This window comes from Chenopodium quinoa, unplaced genomic scaffold (genome assembly GCF_001683475.1).
Source record: "Chenopodium quinoa cultivar QQ74 unplaced genomic scaffold, ASM168347v1, whole genome shotgun sequence".
NCBI classification, from domain to species: domain Eukaryota; kingdom Viridiplantae; phylum Streptophyta; class Magnoliopsida; order Caryophyllales; family Amaranthaceae; genus Chenopodium; species Chenopodium quinoa.
In genome coordinates this window covers 3,479,665-3,500,585 of record NW_018742815.1, presented here as the reverse complement: position 1 = coordinate 3,500,585, position 20,921 = coordinate 3,479,665, and the positions used below count along the sequence as shown (strand labels likewise).

The 20,921-nt window shown below is 32.4% G+C and overlaps 3 protein-coding genes and 1 long non-coding RNA gene across 4 annotated transcripts; 2 read left to right on the top strand and 2 right to left on the bottom strand.

The window, feature by feature from the left end:
- Window positions 1–437: 437 nt before the first annotated feature.
- On the bottom strand, window positions 438–1,535 carry LOC110725433. Its single transcript, XM_021904913.1, has one exon. The coding sequence runs from the start codon at window positions 1,533–1,535 to the stop codon at window positions 438–440; it is 1,098 nt and encodes a 365-aa protein (XP_021760605.1).
- A 1,587-nt stretch (window positions 1,536–3,122) lies between these two features.
- LOC110725780 (petal death protein-like) lies at window positions 3,123–6,267 on the top strand. The gene is made up of 6 exons (XM_021905248.1): window positions 3,123–3,433; window positions 4,660–4,733; window positions 4,827–4,909; window positions 5,075–5,099; window positions 5,212–5,378; window positions 5,669–6,267. The coding sequence occupies exons 1-6, from the start codon at window positions 3,222–3,224 to the stop codon at window positions 6,029–6,031; spliced, it is 924 nt and encodes a 307-aa protein (XP_021760940.1). The 5' UTR covers window positions 3,123–3,221; the 3' UTR covers window positions 6,032–6,267.
- Window positions 6,268–7,902: 1,635 nt separating this feature from the next.
- Window positions 7,903–10,303, bottom strand: LOC110725779. Its single transcript, XR_002512224.1, has 3 exons — window positions 10,058–10,303; window positions 8,445–8,592; window positions 7,903–8,214 (listed from the first exon to the last, which is right to left on the bottom strand). It is a non-coding gene; the product is annotated as an uncharacterized LOC110725779 (long non-coding RNA).
- A 3,262-nt stretch (window positions 10,304–13,565) lies between these two features.
- On the top strand, window positions 13,566–17,605 carry LOC110725470 (petal death protein-like). Its single transcript, XM_021904943.1, has 7 exons — window positions 13,566–14,282; window positions 15,839–15,912; window positions 16,010–16,092; window positions 16,376–16,400; window positions 16,504–16,523; window positions 16,650–16,796; window positions 17,001–17,605. Exons 1-7 carry the CDS (start codon window positions 14,077–14,079, stop codon window positions 17,352–17,354), a joined length of 909 nt encoding a protein of 302 aa, XP_021760635.1. The 5' UTR covers window positions 13,566–14,076; the 3' UTR covers window positions 17,355–17,605.
- The last annotated feature ends 3,316 nt before the right edge of the window (window positions 17,606–20,921 follow it).

The following is a 20,921-nucleotide window of genomic DNA, read 5'->3' as shown; positions in this document are numbered from 1 at the left end:
TTCTAGATGATAGCCATTTTGGCGTACATCTTTAAAGCTTATGAGATTTCTTCGAGATTTACTCGAATATAAAGCATTATTGATTATTAATTTTGTTCCATTTGGAAGCATTATACAAGCATTTCCAGATCCTTCAATTAATTTAGCTGACCCGGAAATGGTGTTTACATTTGCTTGAAACAACTTTAGTTGTGAAAAATATTTCCTATCTTTTAAGATAGTATGTGTTGTTCCACTGTCCAAAAGGCATTGATATTCGGAACTAACTTCAGGTAGATCCATATCTTCATAAAATAAATTTAAGATTAGTTTAGAATAATATCATACAAACTTTTATTGATGATAAAGATTTAAAGTACATGACTAGAAATTTAAAATACAGGGAACTAAGAAAATACATTAAAACATAGCATATGTTACATTAGTAGATGGGGAACCTAAGCATTGTTGTTTTCTCCAAGAATGAAATCATTCCCAGTTTCAGCATTGTCCATGAAGAAATCGGACACATCAAGGGTAGGACATGGAGCATTTTCTTCATTAACATAATTTGCTTCTGCATTTTTCTCTTTGCCTTTTACAGAAGCCTGGTGAAGTTCTACCAAATGTTTGGCCGTACGACAAGTACGTCCCCAATGTCCTGTCATGCCATATTTGTAACATGTGTCTTTTCCTTTTGAAAGAGTTTGTTTGTGGCTTCCAGATGACTGTCCCTTCTGTTTTTCAAAATTTTTGAAATTACTGTTTCTTTGAAAATTGTTTCTACCACGTCCTCGGCCTCGTCCGCGATAATTTCCACGGCCTTTTCCACGGCCATTGTAATTTCCACGTCCACCTCTTCGTGCAGCATTTGCCTCGAGTGGATAAGAACTTGTTGCATTTGCCTCATGATGAGTGGCCAAAGACCCAGTTGGTCTGAGATTATTATTTTTCAACAAAAGATCGCTATTTTGTTCCGCAACAAGCAATACACTCATTAATTCATTAAACTTCTTAAAACCTCTTTCACGATATTGTTCTTGCAACAGTATGTTGCTTGCATGAAAGGTAGTGAGTGTTTTTTCAATCATTTGTTCATCGGTGACTGGATGATCACAGTATCTCAATATAGATACTATCTCATGTATGGTTGAATTGTAATCTATTACAGATTTGAAATCCTGGAACCATAAATTTGTCCAGTCAAATAATGCCTTAGGAAGGAGCACCCTTTTGTGGTGTCCAAATCTTTCATTAAGGCAGACCCATAATTCTTTGGGATCTTCAACCATCATGTACTCAGTTTTAAGGCCTTCATGTAAATGATGCCTTAACAACACTAAGGCTTTTGCCTTATCTTGTTCAGTGATAGGTTTTTCAACCGTCATTGCAGAAGAGGTAGCATCAGTTGTTTGACCAGAGGGACTTTTATTTTCTTTAACAGTGTGCTCCAAGCCTTGAGCTTTCAAATTCATCATTGCGTCCACTTTCCATTCCAGAAATTTCTTTCCAGATAAATCTAAGATGTTGAACTGTCTTTTCATAAGGTCTCCCATTTTAGCTACAACAAATTTCGTGATAATTAGTTTATAATAACAAATTATATGTACAACTCACATGTTTAGTTCTTCCATATTTATAATTAAGTTAATAAGACACGTGATAATTAAATTTAATAATAATAAACCATAAATAATGTAGTCTTTTCTCCCCCTTGGTTTATTATTGTGAGTAATTATGTGATTAGGCAAAAATTAATCATGTTAGTTGCCAAAAAAAAGCAAAACGACAACAATGACAGTAGTAACAATAATTATAATGATAACGGTAATATTATACAATGATGATTAATAACAACAAACATACATAATAAAACAAAAACAAGCTTTTAATATACTAAAACGACAAAATAAGTGAGTTTTACTTATACATAATGACAAAAATTAATATTGCTACTAATAAAATTACAAGCGCCGTAATTAGAAGGAAATATTGTTTTATCTTCATTAAATCTTCCTCAAAAGTGAAGTTGTGGGTGTTTTGGGTGTTTTGGTTGCCGTCGTCGGGGAACATATCGGAGAAGAAAGGGGTGAATTTTTTTTTTTTAGGTGATTTTTGGATAAAAAGTGGGAAGGAATAAGGGATTTGTGGTGAAATTGGGGGAAGAATCCGTCTTTTATAGAGGTAGGTTTGTCCGTTACTGTTCTGTACAACTGTAAAAATATCATATAATAGTCTAACGTACTGGCATAAAATTATGGTCCATATATATATTTATAATTGTAAAAGGTTATCACACTGGGAATGCAAGCCATAGTGGTCCGAGAGCCCTAATATCTATAAAAGATCATGGGTTCGAAAACGGAAAGAAACACAAAAAGTATGTAAAAGTAAGAAAAATAATAAGTATAAAAGGCTGCATCTTTTTGTTAATCTAGTTAATAATAATATGCATGCAAAGCTACTACTTAGCAATTATAATAACTAAGATAAAAATTTACGTAAAATGAGTATGTAATATCAACATGGATCAAACAAAGAAACATCAACATGAATAAACAAAAGATGATAGTAGTAAATTCACAAGTAAGAGAACTTTCACCGTTGTTTTTGAGGTATATATAGTAAATGTTTGAGTTTCTGTTATAGAGGATCCCAAATATGGGCAACTATAGAGCATACTCCTCGAAACATTTATAAGTAGATAGTATTATTTGTTATAAATTTTTAGAAGTAGGTATAAATATACCTGACTGAAAACTGGTGCTGATAACGTGTTAAATGTTTACCGATAGAAAGTCTTTAATCAGTGAAAGGAGAAAGTGAAGGAGAAGAAGTAAAGAGGATCAGTGAAATTGTAGTATGTTATATTATTGCCTCATATGACACCCTATATATATAGCTAATACTTCTATACTAAGAGTACAATTCAATCATGCTCATATATTGCCATATAAGTTCACAAGGGTTGGACTTATATGTGCATTGCAACATCAAATCAATGATTGGCATTCACATTGTCTTTTAACAAAATAAAATAAATCCACGAAATTTCCCACCTACATTTTGCATCTTTTGTTTGTACAACTCATTATTACCTAGTCTTACTACACTAGTTACTACTATAAATAGAACAACAATCAAAGCCAACTTATTCAACTCAAACTTTAAAAAATTAAAAAAAAGTTCCTAAGTCATCTTCTCCTATCCTTCTTCCTTTCCCACTAAATCTCAAAAAAAAAATGGGTTCTCTTCCTGAGACCAATGGCAATGCCGTCGTGGGGAGGACAACCGTGCATCGTTTAATCACGGAGGAAGGATCGGTGTTGATGCCGGGTATCCAAGACGCTTTCTCTGCCGCCATTTGTGCCAAAACCGGCTTCAAAGCTTGCTTTGTCTCCGGTTTTGGTGTTTCCGCTGCCCTCCTTGGCTTGCCCGACTTTGGCTTGCTTACGTACGTATATATTTCTCTCTTATCACTTTATTTTTGTACATCTACGTACTTTATACTGTGTTAAAATTCTAATATGTGACCTATTAAAGTAGGACAAAGCGATTAATATTTCACATAGCTATTGCCTTAATTTAAGCAATAAATTGCGAGTTTTTAATTAGTTTCATCATGAAAGTTGACAATGCTCATTTATTTTTGCAATCATAGTCTTAATTTAAATTAATTACACATCTAAAAGTGTGTGCTTGTATGATCCACTTATTACGGCTACTACATCTAAATTAAGAGTATAACACAAGGATTGACTTTTTAACTTATTGTTATTCAAATTATACTCCATAATTTATTTTGGTATTATATATTCGTTGGAATGTTCTTGTGCATTTTGACTTGAAAAAGATCTGAAAATAATTAATTAATAATATAAGAGTATATACTCGTAAATCAGAAATGGAATATAGTATAAATTATAATATTTAAAAGTCATCTATTTATTTTTTTTAATATTTTGTTGCGATTATATTTGAGATGTGTAGTAGACTAGTAGTGAAAAAGTTCATGTTCGTACATAAATTATTAAGGCCGGCCAAAGTTTATTTTATTGAAATTGGATTTATCTTTCTTTTTTTTTTTTTTTTTTTTGCCTTTTTTTGTTGTTTGTAAAGTTAGATTTTGTCCCCCACAAAGAGAGGCGAACTACTTGTCTTTTTTATTTACTTATTATTTTAGCCGTCTAAATTTATTTTATTTTTATGAAAATGAAATTTATAGTGTACTTCTTCAATACAAATATGTAATAATGAATTGTTTATTTAATGAAAAAGCTCCCTACCAAAAAAAATAATAATAATAAATAAATAAATAAATAAAAGTTGGACCTTTAAAATTATTATTACTCTATAGTATTGTAAGACTTTGTAATTTTATTATCTAATTAAAAGTGAGAGAAAAAAAAAGGCATGAATATTCAAAGGCTTATTTTGTCCATCTAAAAATTGTTGGACCTTTACAACGTTATCTACAAGTAGATGTATTTAGAACTTTAATTGATCATTTAAATATGTGATTAAGGTTCAACAATAATTCCTAGTATTTGTTGAGGCTGGGGTACGGTATTGTTTTGTTATTAACTCAATAAGACACATCTTTTTGTTTTTAAGAGGGGTCATACTTGAGAGTTAGTTGTCTAGTTGATCCTATCCAATTAATACGAATTTGTGATACAGGACCGCGGAAGTTGTAGGAGTTGTCCGTAGAATAACAGCTGCTGCTCCAAGTTTGTGTGTCGTAGTTGATGGAGGTAAAAAAATTAAAACTATCTTATTCATGTATGTCCCATTGTTATAAAGACGTACGTTACTTATAAAAGTTGTAATTTCTTGGATTATGACAGACACCGGAGGTGGTGGCCCTCTCAATGTGCAAAGGTTCATCAAAGACTTGATTGCAGCCGGTGCTAAGGGTGTTTTCCTAGAGGTAAAATGTTTTTCACGACTCACTTTAATATACTAGAATAGTAAGACAATAATTAGAATTGAATGTGACTAAGAAATCAACTTTACATAAGAAAGAAAAAAAGGGGTTATTTGTACAATTTAAGAATATTTACTGATTGGATCACATGTATTTCAATTTTTTCAGGACCAAGTATGGCCAAAAAAGTGTGGTAAGTAACTAAGTACTTTACACATTATCAATAGTCATATTTTTACATTAATTGTAACATGGTAGACCATATTGAGCGTTAGAATTTATTTCTTGTTTATCTTAATGTATAGGTCATATGCGTGGTAAGAGTGTTGTACCTGCCGAAGAGCATGCACTTAAAATTGCAGCAGCAAGAGAAGCAATTGGTGATTCTGATTTCTTCTTGGTAGCAAGAACTGATGCTAGAGCACCTCACGGTCTTCAAGAAGCTATTAGACGTGCCAACCTTTACAGAGAGGTACAACCGTGTAAATGAAATAACACGTCACCAAATTAAAATACCCTCGATAAACAGAACACAATCTTCAATATTGATATGATTAATTCCACAAACAACTCTTGTCGTATATAATTTTCATTAACAAACCACTAACTTTAATATATTTTGCGTATAAAGAAATTCAATCAATCATAAAGGCTTATGTACTATATATTCCAAAAAAAAAATGTTTGCATTTATATGAGCTAACTATATGATTATGATAGGATGCATAAAAGTCATAACATTTAAATTTTATTTATGTACAGTCCGGAGCTGATGCAACCTTTGTTGAGGCACCTGCAAACATCGATGAGCTTAACGAGGTTGTCAAGGGTACGAAAGGTTTGAGAATCGCTAACATGATTGAAGGTGGAAAGACCCCACTACACACACCAGCAGAGTTCAAGGAGATGGGATTCCACTTGATTGCTCATTCACTATCAACCATCTATGCTACAACCAAAGCTTTGGTTGGAATCATGAAGGTTCTTAAGGACAAGGGTACCACTAGAGATGACTTGGACAAGATGGTTACTTTCTCTGAATTTAATGACATGATTAGCTTGGAATCATGGTATAAAATGGAATCAAAGTTCAAGAACTTCACCCCAAAATCTTTGGAATCCTAAGACTTTTTTACCTATGAAGAGTTGAAATCAATGGCATGGATGGTTATGCAATTGAGTTATGTAAGATTATAAAATTAGTTTAATATTTTTGTTTGAGAAAATAATAATTTTGCATATTGAGTAAGGTTGTAAGTTTGATTCTTGTTTTGAGAGCCTACAAGGTGTAGATGCTTGTAATCTTATCAATATTAGTAATTCAAATATAATTCGAAGCTATTTTTTCCTATTTTGGTGAATTTTTATTATTGGTTTATTGAATGGGATTTCTTTGTGAGAATTATATGCCTAAACTGTTAAAACTTAACTTCGCAACAAGTTTGATCCTCAGTCTTGAATACCACTCTAAAACTTTACGTAATATGAACTTAACTTCCCATGATTTTGAATCTCATATAAAAAGCGTATATAAATATAAATAATCAATAAAAGTGATTTGGATGCAATTGTTACAATTTACAAAGAGCATCAAAGTACAGTAGTTTGACTTTGTCGATGAGTGATGAAACAAAGGCATGAGTCCAAGTTTCGCTTTTGTAGTTTTGTCATTTTAGCCCGATTCATACTCAAGGTTGCCGAAGACAAAAAAAAAAAAAAAAAAAAAAAAAAAAAAAAAAAAAAAAAAAAAAAAGAGAAAATAACGTGGACACGCCTTTATCCAAGAATAAGATAAATAAATAGTTAATTCATTTTTTTCGTGTGGTTTTAATTAAAGTACGGAGTACAAGTACTTTTGTTGGTGCTATGAACTTTTTTTAAAAAAAAAAAAAGGTTTTGCTTCTTAATGGTTATTAGCCTTTTAATCGTGAGTGAATTAGTTTAGTACACACCAACAAGAACTGTGGATGTCATATTCAAGTTAGAGATAAATCAATTGATATTAGTGACATTAATTTTTGGGTTGATTTGACATTGATCAAAATCTAGATATGTGGTAATTAATTTTACACCGAAAACACCAATAAAATGGACTTTTATTATGATTTCTTTATATTTCTAATATGTACTTCGTGTAAGTCATTTTAAATTTTCCGGACATATCAATTGTACGGAAAAATAAGTTTAAATTAATGCTCATATATATTAAATCCCACAATTTTAGTTGTATTTCATGCATATCATATTGGAGAGCATGAAAGAAATAAGTTTTAAATAATGAAAAATGTTATACATAACCCTTAGAGCTACATAAAAGCATTAAATTTACACTCGAAAATCGTAAAAATTAAAGAAATGATCAAAATATAAACACTAATAACACTGATTTACGCGTGTTTTTGTCTAAGCTAGTGTGTGCGGCCTAAACTCATATTGTAATTAATATCGTTGATAATCTTTCTTTTTTGTGAGAATTAGGGCATGTCACTACTACAAAAAAGGCCTTAGAGAACTGTTAGAATAGGCTTTACTGCTAAGCGATGTATAAAATATAGAGAACGGGCCGTTTAGGCGTTTTATATAATAACAAATAGAGAACGGTTGTTAGTCACAACCGTTCTCTTTTCCCTTCTTAAATTTGTACACTAAGGAAGGACTAAAGAACGGTTTAGGACATTTAACCGTTCTATATTGCATTACAATAGAGAACGGTTAAGTTAGATAACAGTTCTTTAACGTTTTTGTTTTTTTAAATCCAGCCATAATAATTCGAATTACTTTTGTATGTATTTTATATTGTATTATTCCTGTATTTTAATAAGCTGTATTATTTTTGTATTTCATTTAGACCTGTATTTGTTGTATTCCTGTTTTTTATCTCGTACATTTATCCTGTAAGAAAAATTCCACATTTCTCATGTAAAATAAATCCATGATCCTGTATACGTGCAATATAAATTTTTGTATAATAAAATCAACAAAAATATTTCCAGATATGACGAAAGCCATCAGAATATACTTCATATATATAATTTAAAACATCGAACTACAATTAAATTGAATCATTCATACAAAATTTGTACTATACAAACAAATACGTGAGTTAAATATCAAAACACCTTTCTAGTTAATGTTGATTGAAAAAAAAAATTATGCTTAGATATACCAATACCATATTGATCTACAATTCACATAAATCGTCGTCGTCGTCATCATTTGGTTGATGGTATCCGGTAACATATGAAATCCACCTTTTCCTAAGCTCGTCGATCATTTGTTGAGAATATGTAGGGAACTTGCTTAAAATACTACAAAACAATGTAAAATACATACATATTAGTTAATAATATACAATAAATTCATCTAATTAAATATAAATAAGCATATCTTTTTTTTTTTTTATCTAAGTTCATAAGAACATATACTATCCAAAAAGGCTGCTCATAATACACATAACAGCCATGTGCATAATAGTTTCTGTTAGTGCATGCCTCAGAAATTTTTTAGCAATCTCACAATAGAGATACCAGTTTCATACCAAAAAATTGCTTCCTACACTTGTGGGACTGAAGTTTGTCAAGCCAACTTTCATGGATCAAATTTTGCCTTCAGTGGAACTTTAGAACTTCTTTTATCACTCCTGCCATTTATATTGTTCTTTTGTTTAACTGTCTGAGATTTGTCTACTGTAAAAATAAAGATGAGCCGATATCAGTCAATTAAACTACAAGAACATCATTGAGACAAGGAATAAGCTTACAAAAAAAACTTGAATCTCAATCCTCATACGCCATAAATAAATTAAAACAGTACAGACATCAGATTCATGCTAACTATTTTCCACACCAGACATAGTCAAGGAAAGAACCACGGTTGTTGACTGTTTATCAGATGACTTCACAACAATGATAATTGATAATTGCTATCTTGCTGCATAACACACCAAGCTTTAGAAAAAAAAAAAGGAAAACAACACAGATGATTGCCTTAACCTACATCACCTCAAGAACCTTTTGAAGACATTATGTTTGAAAGTTGCAAATCATTTCTATTGCTTGCAATTGTCTAATCTCCAACCTAGCTGCATACGAATCATCTATATTTTACTCATTTCAACATTAGACCCCTTAAACTACCTATAAAAGATCACCCATTTCAACATTAGTGCTTCCTTCTGTTCTATACACAGGCCTTAGACAGTTGTTTTAAAAACAATGGATTAAGCACATTTGCACAATGCAAGTCATTAATCTGTTCAACAGGCCTTACAACTCATTTTTGCCAGCTCATGAGCAACCCGATTGCCATCACGTTTCACAAAAGAAAAGGAACAAACACGACACCTAGCAGCTAAATTCAGGATATTATTCACTACCAAACCAAACTAAGTAGTAAGTAGGCTGCACATCTCTTTTCTTCAAGGCATTGCACAGCTTCAAGCAGTCAGTTTCTAAACACAGGCTGAAAAAACCCAGGTCCAAGGCAATCCCCAAGGCAAAAATCACCCAGAAATTCAAGGAAATTTGAGCAAAAATCACCCAGAAATTCGACCTAATAATCGACCCAAAACCCCAGAAAATCGACCCAAAAACCCCAGAAAATTGACCCAAAAACCCCAAAAATTCTACCCAAAAACCCCCAGAAATTCGACCAAAAAAATTTCCACAAATTCAACAACCAAACCGCAGGAATTCGAGCATTAATAAAAACCCCCAATTTCGAGCAAAACAACAAAATAAAACCCTAAGAAACCCCAGGATTTCGAGCATTAATTCGAGCAAATTCGATTATGGGCAAATTCAAGCAAATTCGAGCAAAAAATTGAGCAAATTCGAGCATTAATTCGAGAAATTTCGAGCAAAAAAATCGAATCAAAACCCCAGGAATTCGTTGAGTAAATTCGACAAAATTAAGGGTAATTTGATTGAACTTACTGCAACAATTCGGTTTAAATATTTACATACAAACAATTGATGAATTTATCCCAAAAACAAGAACTTTGAAGGTTTTTTCAATCACCTAAAATTCGAATTCTACGAATTTACTTCTGTTTCCTCCATAATTCGAATGATTCATGCAATTAGATTGACAATTATCAGAATCCAATTACTCTACCACAATAAAAATTCGAACAAAAAAAATCGAGCCTACCTCAATTTACTGGTGGCTCAGCAGACATGTGCGGTACTGCAGACGTGGAACGGCGGTGGAGCGGCGGTGCAGTAAGCGGCTAATGAAAGATTTGCTATGGAGGTTTGATGAAGGTTTCATGAAGGTTTCACTTTTTTTTTACAGATGAATGAGAAAGAGGTTTCACTTTTTGATGAAAGTGAAAGTGATAATCGCTTCAATTTTCCCATTTTGGGTAAAAAAAAATTTACGGAAATTTCGGTAATATTTTTTTTTTTTGAAAAGATGAATAAATTATTATTGTGTATGTACGTATATAATTTCCTCCTAATTAAAAATAATAATTAATTAATATAATACAAAACGGTTGTCAAGATGACCGTTCTATATCATCTATAATAAATAATTATTATTTTTAATTATTTGAGTAAATTAAAATACAGTACGGTTAACTATGCTAACCGTTCTATACGTATTAACATATAGAACGCCTCTTATATTAAAACGATTTATATTCTTCTGGAAAACGCCTACCTTTAATAACCGTTCTATATTTTGCGATCTCTAATCTAGTTTTTGGTGTAGTGTGTTCTCATTGACTGAACTCAGCTGAAATGAACTGAACTGAACTGAACCGAAATGAATATTTTATAAGAGAAGGAAATTAGGAGCTGAGCTGAACTGAACAGAGCTGAACTGAACTGAACTGGACTGAATTTCAACGTAAGAGAACAGGCCCTTAATGTCATATTAGGATAAGAATAAAGAAAATGCTATAAACTGCCCTTAGGGCTAAGGGTCTGTTGTAATTTACTGAATTATATTGATTGGAGCTTAATGGAAATCAATTGTTAGGAAATTAGGAACTGAACTGAATTGAAATTAAGCTGAAAAGAACAGGCTCTAAATATAAGAAATTAAAAGAGAAAAGTGTTAATAAATTATGTTCATTATATATACTAATTTGCGTGTGATTATGTCATGAATTTCTATACTAATGCGAGTATCAAATAAAGAAATATATGTAATGTTTATATGTAGTCCATATGACATATCCTAAGAATTAAACTTCCTTGGCCTAATGTCATTCGTGATTTTATGTTACTTTTTTAAAAAAAACTAATGTGTTTGATAATCTAAGATAAGAATTCAACTTCCCTGGCCCCCCATATACCGTAAATTTCATACAGCCATGCAATGAACGAGATGTGATATGCCGGTGTTAACATCATGTAAAACATAAGTTACTACTCATCATAAATAGGGACCCTTCAATGGCTTTTCAATTTTGCCAGATTCCTATGTTTAACCCAAAAAAAACAAAATTACAAAGGACGAACTTTCCACTTGGTTCAAAAATAAAAGAAACTTGGCCACGAAATTCCCCACCTACTCATTTTGTACGAAGAATATGTTACTCCAATTAGAGGTGTCAATTCGGATAACCGGATGGAGTTTGGGTCGGGTCTATTCGTGTCGGGTCTGTTCGGGTCGGATATGTTCGGATCAAAATTATCCTTTTAACTAGGATCGGGTCAAATCCGGGTCGGGTCAAATTTGGGTCATGGTCTATCGAGTCCGGGTCGGATACGGGTCGGGTCAACTTCAGATCGATTCACTTTCGGTTCGGAAATATTTGGATCGGGTTTAAAACGCACGGGTTTAGCCGGGTAACTTCGGGTCGGATGAATTTGGGTCGGGTTGATTTCGGTTCGGTCAATTTCGGTTCAATTCTTTTTTGTGTTTGCCTGGATTTTGGTCGAGTTGACCAAATTCATATCCAAATAAGGTTATTTTTAAACTAGAGATATTGTTTAGTTTTTACCTTATTATTGGGTCAATATGATTATTAATTATGAAGCACGAAGTTTTAGTTTTCTCATTTGATCAAGTTATGTGTAATTTTTATCTTTGACGAAAATTGAGATTGAATAATTATCGATGACTTATTATACCTATATAAGTGAGAAGTGAGACTGAGCTAGTGATATATTGACGAATTCATTAAAAATGACAATAAGCTTTAGGCAGCATTTAACTAGAGCTTTACAAGCAAATCAATTAACTCCCGCTTAATGTTTAGGTTTATTAGATCTTGTGGCATTTATTAAAGCTTAGAAAGTAAATTAATATAATTGATATGTACATGAAGTAAACTTAAGACTCCGGATTATTTCTTTGTAGTCAAAAAATTAACTTATTTATAATTAGTAAATATATAGTATAAGAACTTGAATAAAAAAGTAAATAATTAATAATGATCGGGTTAAAATCGGATCGGGTAAAAATCAAATCGAGTTAAAATCGGATCAGGTTAATATCAGTTCGGGTCAAAACAGATCGGATTAGATCGGTTATTTTTCGGGTCAATTTCGGATCGGGTTGAGCTCGGGTCGGGTCCAATCGGTTCGGTTTGAGTTCAGGCCGGGTCAAATCGGATTCGGTTGAGTTCAGGTCGGATCAAATCGGTGCCGGGTTAAGTTCAGATCGGGTCAAGTTCGGATTCCGGTTGAGTTCAGTTCGGTTACAGATCAAGTTTGGGTCTTGAATTTCTCGGATCAAATCAGATCGGTTACAGTTTGAAACGGATAATTTTTTTCGGGTCGGTTCGGTTTTGACACCTCTAACTCCAATAGTCCACTAGTACTCCCTCCGTCCCATGATATAGTTGCTAGTTATATTTTTTTTACGGTATTTAAGAAATAGAAGAAGAAAATGGATGAAATATATTAATAAAAATAAAAAGTACAATCGTAGACAAAAGTTAGAGAGAAAAAGTGAGAAAAGTATAATGCATGTGCAAAATTCAAGGGTAAATTAGGAAATACAATGAATAAAGTTAAAAAAGTAGGGTATAATGGTCTTTATATACTATTTAAAAATAGATCAGGATTCATGAACAACATTTTGGATCTCTAAAATAGGAAAACGGAAACTATATTATGGGACGGAGGGAGTACCAAATTTATATTCAACAATTTTATTACTCTTATTACTTCCTTTGTTTTTTTAGAAGTATTAGGAAAATTTGTCAATTGTATCTATTTAAAATATGTATTTTGCAAATTGTAACCACATATAAACAAAATTGCAAATTATAGCCCAAATGTTCTTATAAATTGTAAATTGCAGCCCGATTCAACTTTATTCATCGGCTTACGTGTTGAAAAATATTTGGTTAAGGTTTTTAGGGGTCATTTTAATCTTTAAGGACCCGAATTGAGCTCGGAATTAGCAAAAAAAAAAAAAAAAAACAAAAAAAAAACATAAGTACCTCGTTTTGTGTAAAAATGTATTGATTTCTGGAAAACTATTTTTTGCTGTAAAAACGAGGTACTTACGTTTTTTTTTTTGCTAATTGCGAGCTCAATTCGAACCTTAAGAGAAAAAATGGCCTCCAAAACCTTAACCAAATTTTTTTAACACGTAAACCGATGAAAAAGTTAAATTGGGTTGCAATTTACAATTTATAAGAACTTTTGGGCTGTAATTTGCAATTTTTTTTAAATGACTGCGATTTACAAAATACTAACTTTAAATAGCTGTAATTTGCAAATTTTCCGAAATATTACAGTACTTTGTATAGATAAAGTTTTAATTAAAATGCATCACCCACATATCCTCTTTATTTTAATTCTTCATCTCTATATATTTCAAAAATTGTCTAAAAATCCGTAATATAAAAAAAAGGATGCATTTAAAAATCACGGAGAACAGAATTTTTTTTAAGGTAAAAAAAAAAAAACAAACAAAAAACATTCGGAGAAGAGAAACCTACCAACTAACAGTCTACCAAGTGTACTGTTAGTCTGTTAGTCATAAATATGATAACAAGAGTACAAGACTAGTAGACTACACATACTGTTGTACAAAGCAACTAATTAGGCGTAAACTAAGGCTACTGATTAGGCAACAATATATACTACGGAGTTCCAAACATAATAACAGAAAATATATACTTCGTACTATATCATTGTTAAGCCACAAACAATACGAAAACAACACTAGCTAGAAGTTTCAAGTGACCAAGTTTCATCCAAATGTCTTGTATTGATGCTAACAATGTAGCTCAGGGAAACACTACAATGCACCGCCTTATCGCGGAGGAAGGATTGGTGTTGATGCCGGGTATTCAAGACGCTTTCTCGGCTGCTATCGCTTCCAAAACTGGCTTGAAGGCTTGTATTGTCTCTGGTTACGGTGTTTCCGCTACACTACTTGGCTTGCCTGACTTTGGCTTGCTCACGTATATTTCTATCTTTATCTTTCCTTTATTCTATTAATCTAATTATTAAGTTCATAATTGCCAGTGGCGGATCTTGGCCAAAATATTAGAGGGCCGAGATTTAAATCTTTTACCTCTCGCTCAAAATTAATCACTATGTTCTGATATTTTATAATTAAAATAAGATTATTTAAGTTTATTAAATAATTAATTAGAATAATTTTCTATCGGGGCCGGATTCAATGGCCTCGGTGGAAGTCCCCTCCTAATAATTGCCTGGTTTAATTCTTTGTTTAAGTTTTTTCAAATCATGATAAATTTATGAAAGATTGATTTAAGTTTGTAATGGTCTAATACTCTAATGAGTATAATTAGCTTGCATATTTGTGTTAGAATATACTTGTGGACATATTGAAATGATTGAGGAGGTAGATTAGAAAAACTGGCCACATTTATATTAAGATGCCATTACATATTTTGTTTGTGTAATTGGGAGAAAGTATAAATTAAACTTGATAGTTTTTATCAAAGGCTTATCTTTGTAAACTCGTGTCGTTTCCTTAATCATAAATGTGGAAAACTTATGGTAATTCACCTTGATAAATCCATATATATTTAAAACTAATCTCATACAAGCTCTTCTTAGATCTTGAAAAGATGAGTGTTGTCATGAATTTGCCAAAGAATAACTTGATTTAACAACAACTAGCTTAGAAAATTAAAGTTTATAAATTGGTGATGAACCAATTTTGTTTATTTAAGTCCCAATAATCATTATTAGCAATTTTTTTAAAATGAATTGTCCACTATGTTTTATCGGGATTTCAACAAAATCCTCATGATTAACTAATTCAATTCACAAATATTAAAAAAGGTCATTTGATTAGGTGGATTTCCACTACTAATTAGTATTCCCTCCGTCCCTAAATTACATTCCTATTTCTAGCATTTATTCATTACATAATAGAGAAAAAAGGAATGTAATTTAGGGCCGGAGAGAGTATTATTATGGAGCAAATATTGTAGAAACACACCTTAATAAACTAATTTTAGCTTATTGCTATTTAAATATTCAAGATATTTTTAAAGTCAATAGAGATTTAATGTGTCAAAGCTTTATATAACATGGAGTTATGGACATAGTTGAAGCTCAAAGTAGGGCAACATTAACTTTTTTCTTAGATCATATTATTGGTCTAATTCGATTTCAATAATATGTAAAAGCTGACATAAAAGGGAATTACTTTCTACAAGTAGTATCTAATTTTATCTTGCACTATTTTTTTTTTAGAAATGGGCCTAAGTGAGTATACACGTTTATGTCTAGCTTTATGTCTAAGTCATCAGAATATCCTGTACCTTTTTCTAGAATTTGTGATTTGATGCAATAGCCTAATGGAATTTGACATAAAAGACTAACTCAATTAAAAGTTTAAGCTTATGGTTGAAATCCATGATCGATTTATATACTCTTTCAATAACACCAAATTCAGGACCACAGAAGTTTAAGCTAAGGTGGCCAATTACTTTGTGTCTTTTAGGAATTTTGATTGATATGATGACTATATGTTATACAGGACCACGGAAGTTACACAAGTTACTCGTAGAATAACAGCTGCTGCCCCGGACTTGTGTGTCATTGTTGATGGAGGTAACAGACTAGTGTTCATCATGTTTCATGTACCGCGATAAATTTTTTTCCAATGTAACACTTACAGAATTTTTTTTGTTTTTGTTGATAAGTGAAGATACTGGTGGTGGTGATCCTCTCAATGTACAAATGTTCATTAAAGAGTTGATCGAAGCTGGTGCTAAGGGTATTTTTCTAGAGGTAAATTGTTCTGCTTGAGTTATTCTTCGTATGTAATAGCATAGGAAAATGATTTATAATCACTTCAAGTTCTGTAATGATATAAATCTATAAGAATCTGTAAATTTGCCTAAATGTTCCTCAAAAAAGATTCAAAGAGGCATAAAACTGTCTCTATTAACAACATATTTATGTACCAAAACTACGCGAATGTAGGATTTAGTACAAGATTGTAATTGAACACATATGTTTATATGTCTTTATTATTTCTGTATCATATAACTTTGAACTTTCTTCATGACAGGATCAAGTATGGCCAAAGAAGTGTGGTAAAAATCGACATTTACTCTGTTTTATCAGTCTTTATATCGTAAACTATGATACTCTAGTCTCTATATCGATACTAATTCACTGTATCTTATGTTGTTTCAGGCCATATGCGTGGCAAGATGGTAATTGCAAACTCATCTCCCATTTTCACTAATCTGCTGCTAGTAATCTAGTGTATATGCTTATACATTCAAGGCAATCAGAGTTAACAAATTGCTTTCTTTTGAATACTGTTACTATATTATCAGGTTGTGCCTGCAGAAGAGCATGCAGTCAAAATAGCAGCAGCAAGAGAAGCTGTTGGAGATGCTGATTTTTTCCTGGTAGCTAGGACTGATGCACGGGCATCCCACGGTCTTCAAGAAGCTATTAGACGCGCAAACCTTTACACTGAGGTATATATAACCTTCTGGGCCTATTCTCATACGTTGAAATTCAGTTCAATTCAGCTCTTAATTTCCTTCTCTTATAAAATATTCACTTCACTTCAGTTCAGTTCAGCTGAGTTCAGTCAATGAGAACAGACCCTCTATATATTGTATTTTTTCGAGTTTCAAATGCATTAAGATGATACCTTTGCTTTTATGATGTACCTACAGGCAGGAGCTGATGCTACCTTTGTTGAGGCACCAGCAAACGATGAGGAGCTCAAAGAGATTGTTAGGGGTGTAAAAGGATTGAGGATTGCTAACATGATCGAAGGAGGAAAAACTCCTTTACATACTCCGGAAGAATTCAAGGAGATAGGTTTTCACTTGATTGCTCATCCACTCTCAACACTCTATGCTACAACCAAAGCTTTGGTTGAAATCATGAAGGTTCTAAAGGACAAGGGTACTACTAGGGATGATTTGGACAAAATGGTTTCATTCTCCGAATTTAATGACATGATTGGCTTGGAATCTTGGTATGAGATGGAATCAAAGTTCAAGAAATTCATCCCTAAAGAGTGATTATGTTTATTGGGTGTGCCAAATAATGGGGTTGAACTATATGAGCTTAAAGTCATATTATATTATACCATATGATGTGGTCTAATACCACTTGTTTACTATTGTATGAGTTATGAATTTGAGGATAAATAAGGTAATCTAGTGCTACTTGATCAGTTAGCTATTAAAATAATTTTGATTGAAGATTGAGTAATCAACAGAACCTAGTATCGATCAATGTAGTTTTCATTTTTTTGCTTTTGAACTATATGATATACTACCTCCGAGTTTTTTTTAGTTGCAACTTTGGAATATTTTATCTCTCAAATATTACCCAAAGTTGCAACTAAAAAAAACGGAGGTAGTTATTCATACGTAGAAAAATGAACCAAAAAAATGAATCAAAATTATTAGAATATCATGATTTTGATGATTGAACAAAAAAGTGCAACTCTTTTTTTTTTAGTTTCTTAGGGTCGGTTTGATATATTACTTTTGAAGGTGTATGTGAATGTAAAATGTAAAGAGCTTAAAAAATGTAGGTTGTATATATAAGAAAAATACTTGAGAGGTCTCAAACTCCATCTGATGAGCTGGCTCAGCTCATATTTAGATTGCCAGCTTGGCAATTCTGTTATGAATTCTGTTTTGCCTAACAGAATTCTGTTATTAGCTGTCTAAGATATTTCTAGAATTCTTGCACAAGTTTCTTGTGTTTTGTACAAGCTATATATATTCTGTAATCTACTCCTTTCATAAGTTTATGACATAATAAAAATCTGATTTACAATTTTCCAGATTTTCTCTCTCTGTTCTCTCTTGATCTTGTTTTTCCAGAAACTTGATCTTCTCAAGTTTTCATGGTATCAGAGCTAGCGATTCTCTGATTCTGAGTTTCTTTGATTTGTTTTCTGATTTCTTCTTTCTTCTTGATTTACTCGAATTAATCGAGTAGGTTTTCTTCTTGATTTCTGGATTTTTGATCTGATTTGAGGTGTTTATCTTCAATATGGCTGGAGAATCTAATCCACAATCGAATTCGCAATCAGTGAATTTCAATGATCCTTACTACATTTCTAATAGCGATCATCCAGGTATGCAGATTGTGAATCTTTTTCTTACTACTTTGAATTTCTTGAACTGGAGTAGAGCTGTGAAAATGGCTTTAATTGCTCGCAATAAGCTTGGATTTATTACTGGATCATTGAGTATGTCTAGTACTGATTCTTCTGATTATCAGAAGTGGATAAGGAATGATTACATGATAATGTCTTGGATTTTGAATTCGATTGATAAATCTATTGCTTGTAGTTTCATGTTTGTGAATTCTTCTCATGAATTGTGGAAGGAGATCTCTGAACGTTTTGGTCAGAGTAATGCACCTTATATTTTTGAATTGAAGAGGAGTTTGTCTCGTATTTAGAATAACGATGCTTCAATTGCTGAATATTATGGTCAATTGAAGCAAATTTGGGATCAATTTCAACTTCTGGAAGGTTTTCTAGATTGCACTTGTGGTGCTATGAAACACTGCAGTTGTGGTATGCTGAAGAAGGTTTTGGAGGCTAATCAACGCAATAAGTTGATGCAACTTCTTGTTGGTTTGAACAAATCTTATGATCCTGTTAAGACGAATTTGTTGAGTTCTGAACAGCTTCCTCCTGTTACTAAGGCATATTACATGCTGCAACAGGTTGAAACTCAGAAGAAATTGAATGATGTTGTTGATTTCTTACCTGAAATTAGTGCTTTAGCAGCTAATAGATCAGTTGCTTCTAGTGGTCATAAACAAGCTGTTGGAGCTACTGGATCTAATTCTATACAGAAAAAGGATTATAAGAAGCAGAAGTATGATAAGTTTTGTGACAATTGCAAAACTAGAGGTCATACTATTTAAGACTGTTTCAAAATAATTGGTTATCCTGAGTGGTGGTCATCATTGAAGTCTAAATCAACTGTGAAGTCTGCTGCTAATGTTCATTCTAATTCTGGTATTCTTGGAAAAGCTCCAATGGAGTTTGCTAATGGCAATGTTTCATATTCTGTTGATCCTGGTCCTGGTCCTACTATGGTCTCAACTGTATATCAGCAGGTTGTCAAGATGATGCAGAGTAGCAAGGAAATGGCATCTAATACTATCACTACAGTCAACTTTGCAAGTATAACTTCTGTTCATACTGCTCAGTTAATGCAGAAATCTTTTGATCGAAATGCTTGGATAATAGATACAGGTGCATCTGATCATATGGCATCAAACTTAGCTTTATTCACTTCTATAAAGCATTTAAAATCACACATAACAGTAGGATTGCCTGATGGATCAATTAAACATGTTAAATATTCAGGAACAGTTCAATTAACTCCTGATATTCTGATCTCAGATGTTCTTTATATACCAGAATTTCGACATAATCTTCTTTCTGTAGGAAAACTTCTTGAACAATCCTCTCTTCTAGCTATTTTTTAGCACAATTCTTGTGTGTTTCAGGACCCTGTCACTAGGCAAGATAAAGCTTATGGAGTCAAGTCTTGTGGTCTTTACAAATTTTCAAGCCTTTCTTTACATTCAAGTTCACATACTAGTAATCATTCTGATATTGTTGTAAATAACACTATTACTTCAGCCTCAAATAAGCCTAGTATTGATGTACTTCATGCTAGATTAGGGCATTTATCTGTAAGTACAATGAAACATGTATCAGAATTGTTCTCAAGCAATAATACTTGTGATTTTAATTGCGAAGTGTGTGTTCTTGCTAAGCATCATAAAATGCCTTATTCTTTATCTGATTCTATGGCTGTTGCACCATTTGATCTTGTTCATAAGGATTTATGAGGGCCTTATGCTCATGGTTCTTTATCTGGAGCACATTATTTTCTGACTATCTTGGATGATAATACAAGAACTACTTGGACTCATCTTGTTCATGATAAAGCTCAGGTTCAAACTATAATTACTGGTTTTCTTGCCTATGTTGAGAATCATTTCAAGGTCACCATTAAAGCCATTAGGTTTGATAATGGTACTAAGATCTTGAAAGAGTTTTGTACTTTTCTTTATTTCTGAGCAAAGGTATTGTGCATCAGAGAAATCTTCCAGGGGAACCTCAACAAAATGGGAGGGTTGAAAGAAAGCATAGGAGTTTATTGGAAATAGCTAGAGCTTTGATGTTTCATGCTGGTTTGCTAGTAAAGTTCTGGGGTGATTGTATTCTGGCTGCTACATACTTACTGAATAAAATTCCTACCGCTGTTTTGGGTTGGTTATCTCCAGCTCAGAAGTTGTTAGGTGTCAAACCTGACTATTCTACACTAAGAGTGATTGGTTGCTTATGCTATCCTTACCAAAAACTCCCTGATAAATTTGCCCCTAGATCAAAGAAATGTATTTTTCTTGGATATCCTTATGCTCAAAAAGGTTATAAACTCTATGATTTAGATACCCACAAAATTGTTTTCAGTAGACATGTTCATTTTGTTGAGCATGTATTTCCTTTCAAGGTCACTAGCACAGATGTTGTTGTTCCTGTGTGTGATTTTCCTTCTCTTTCTTTTTTGAATAATGAGCTGCCTTAGAGTTCATCTTCA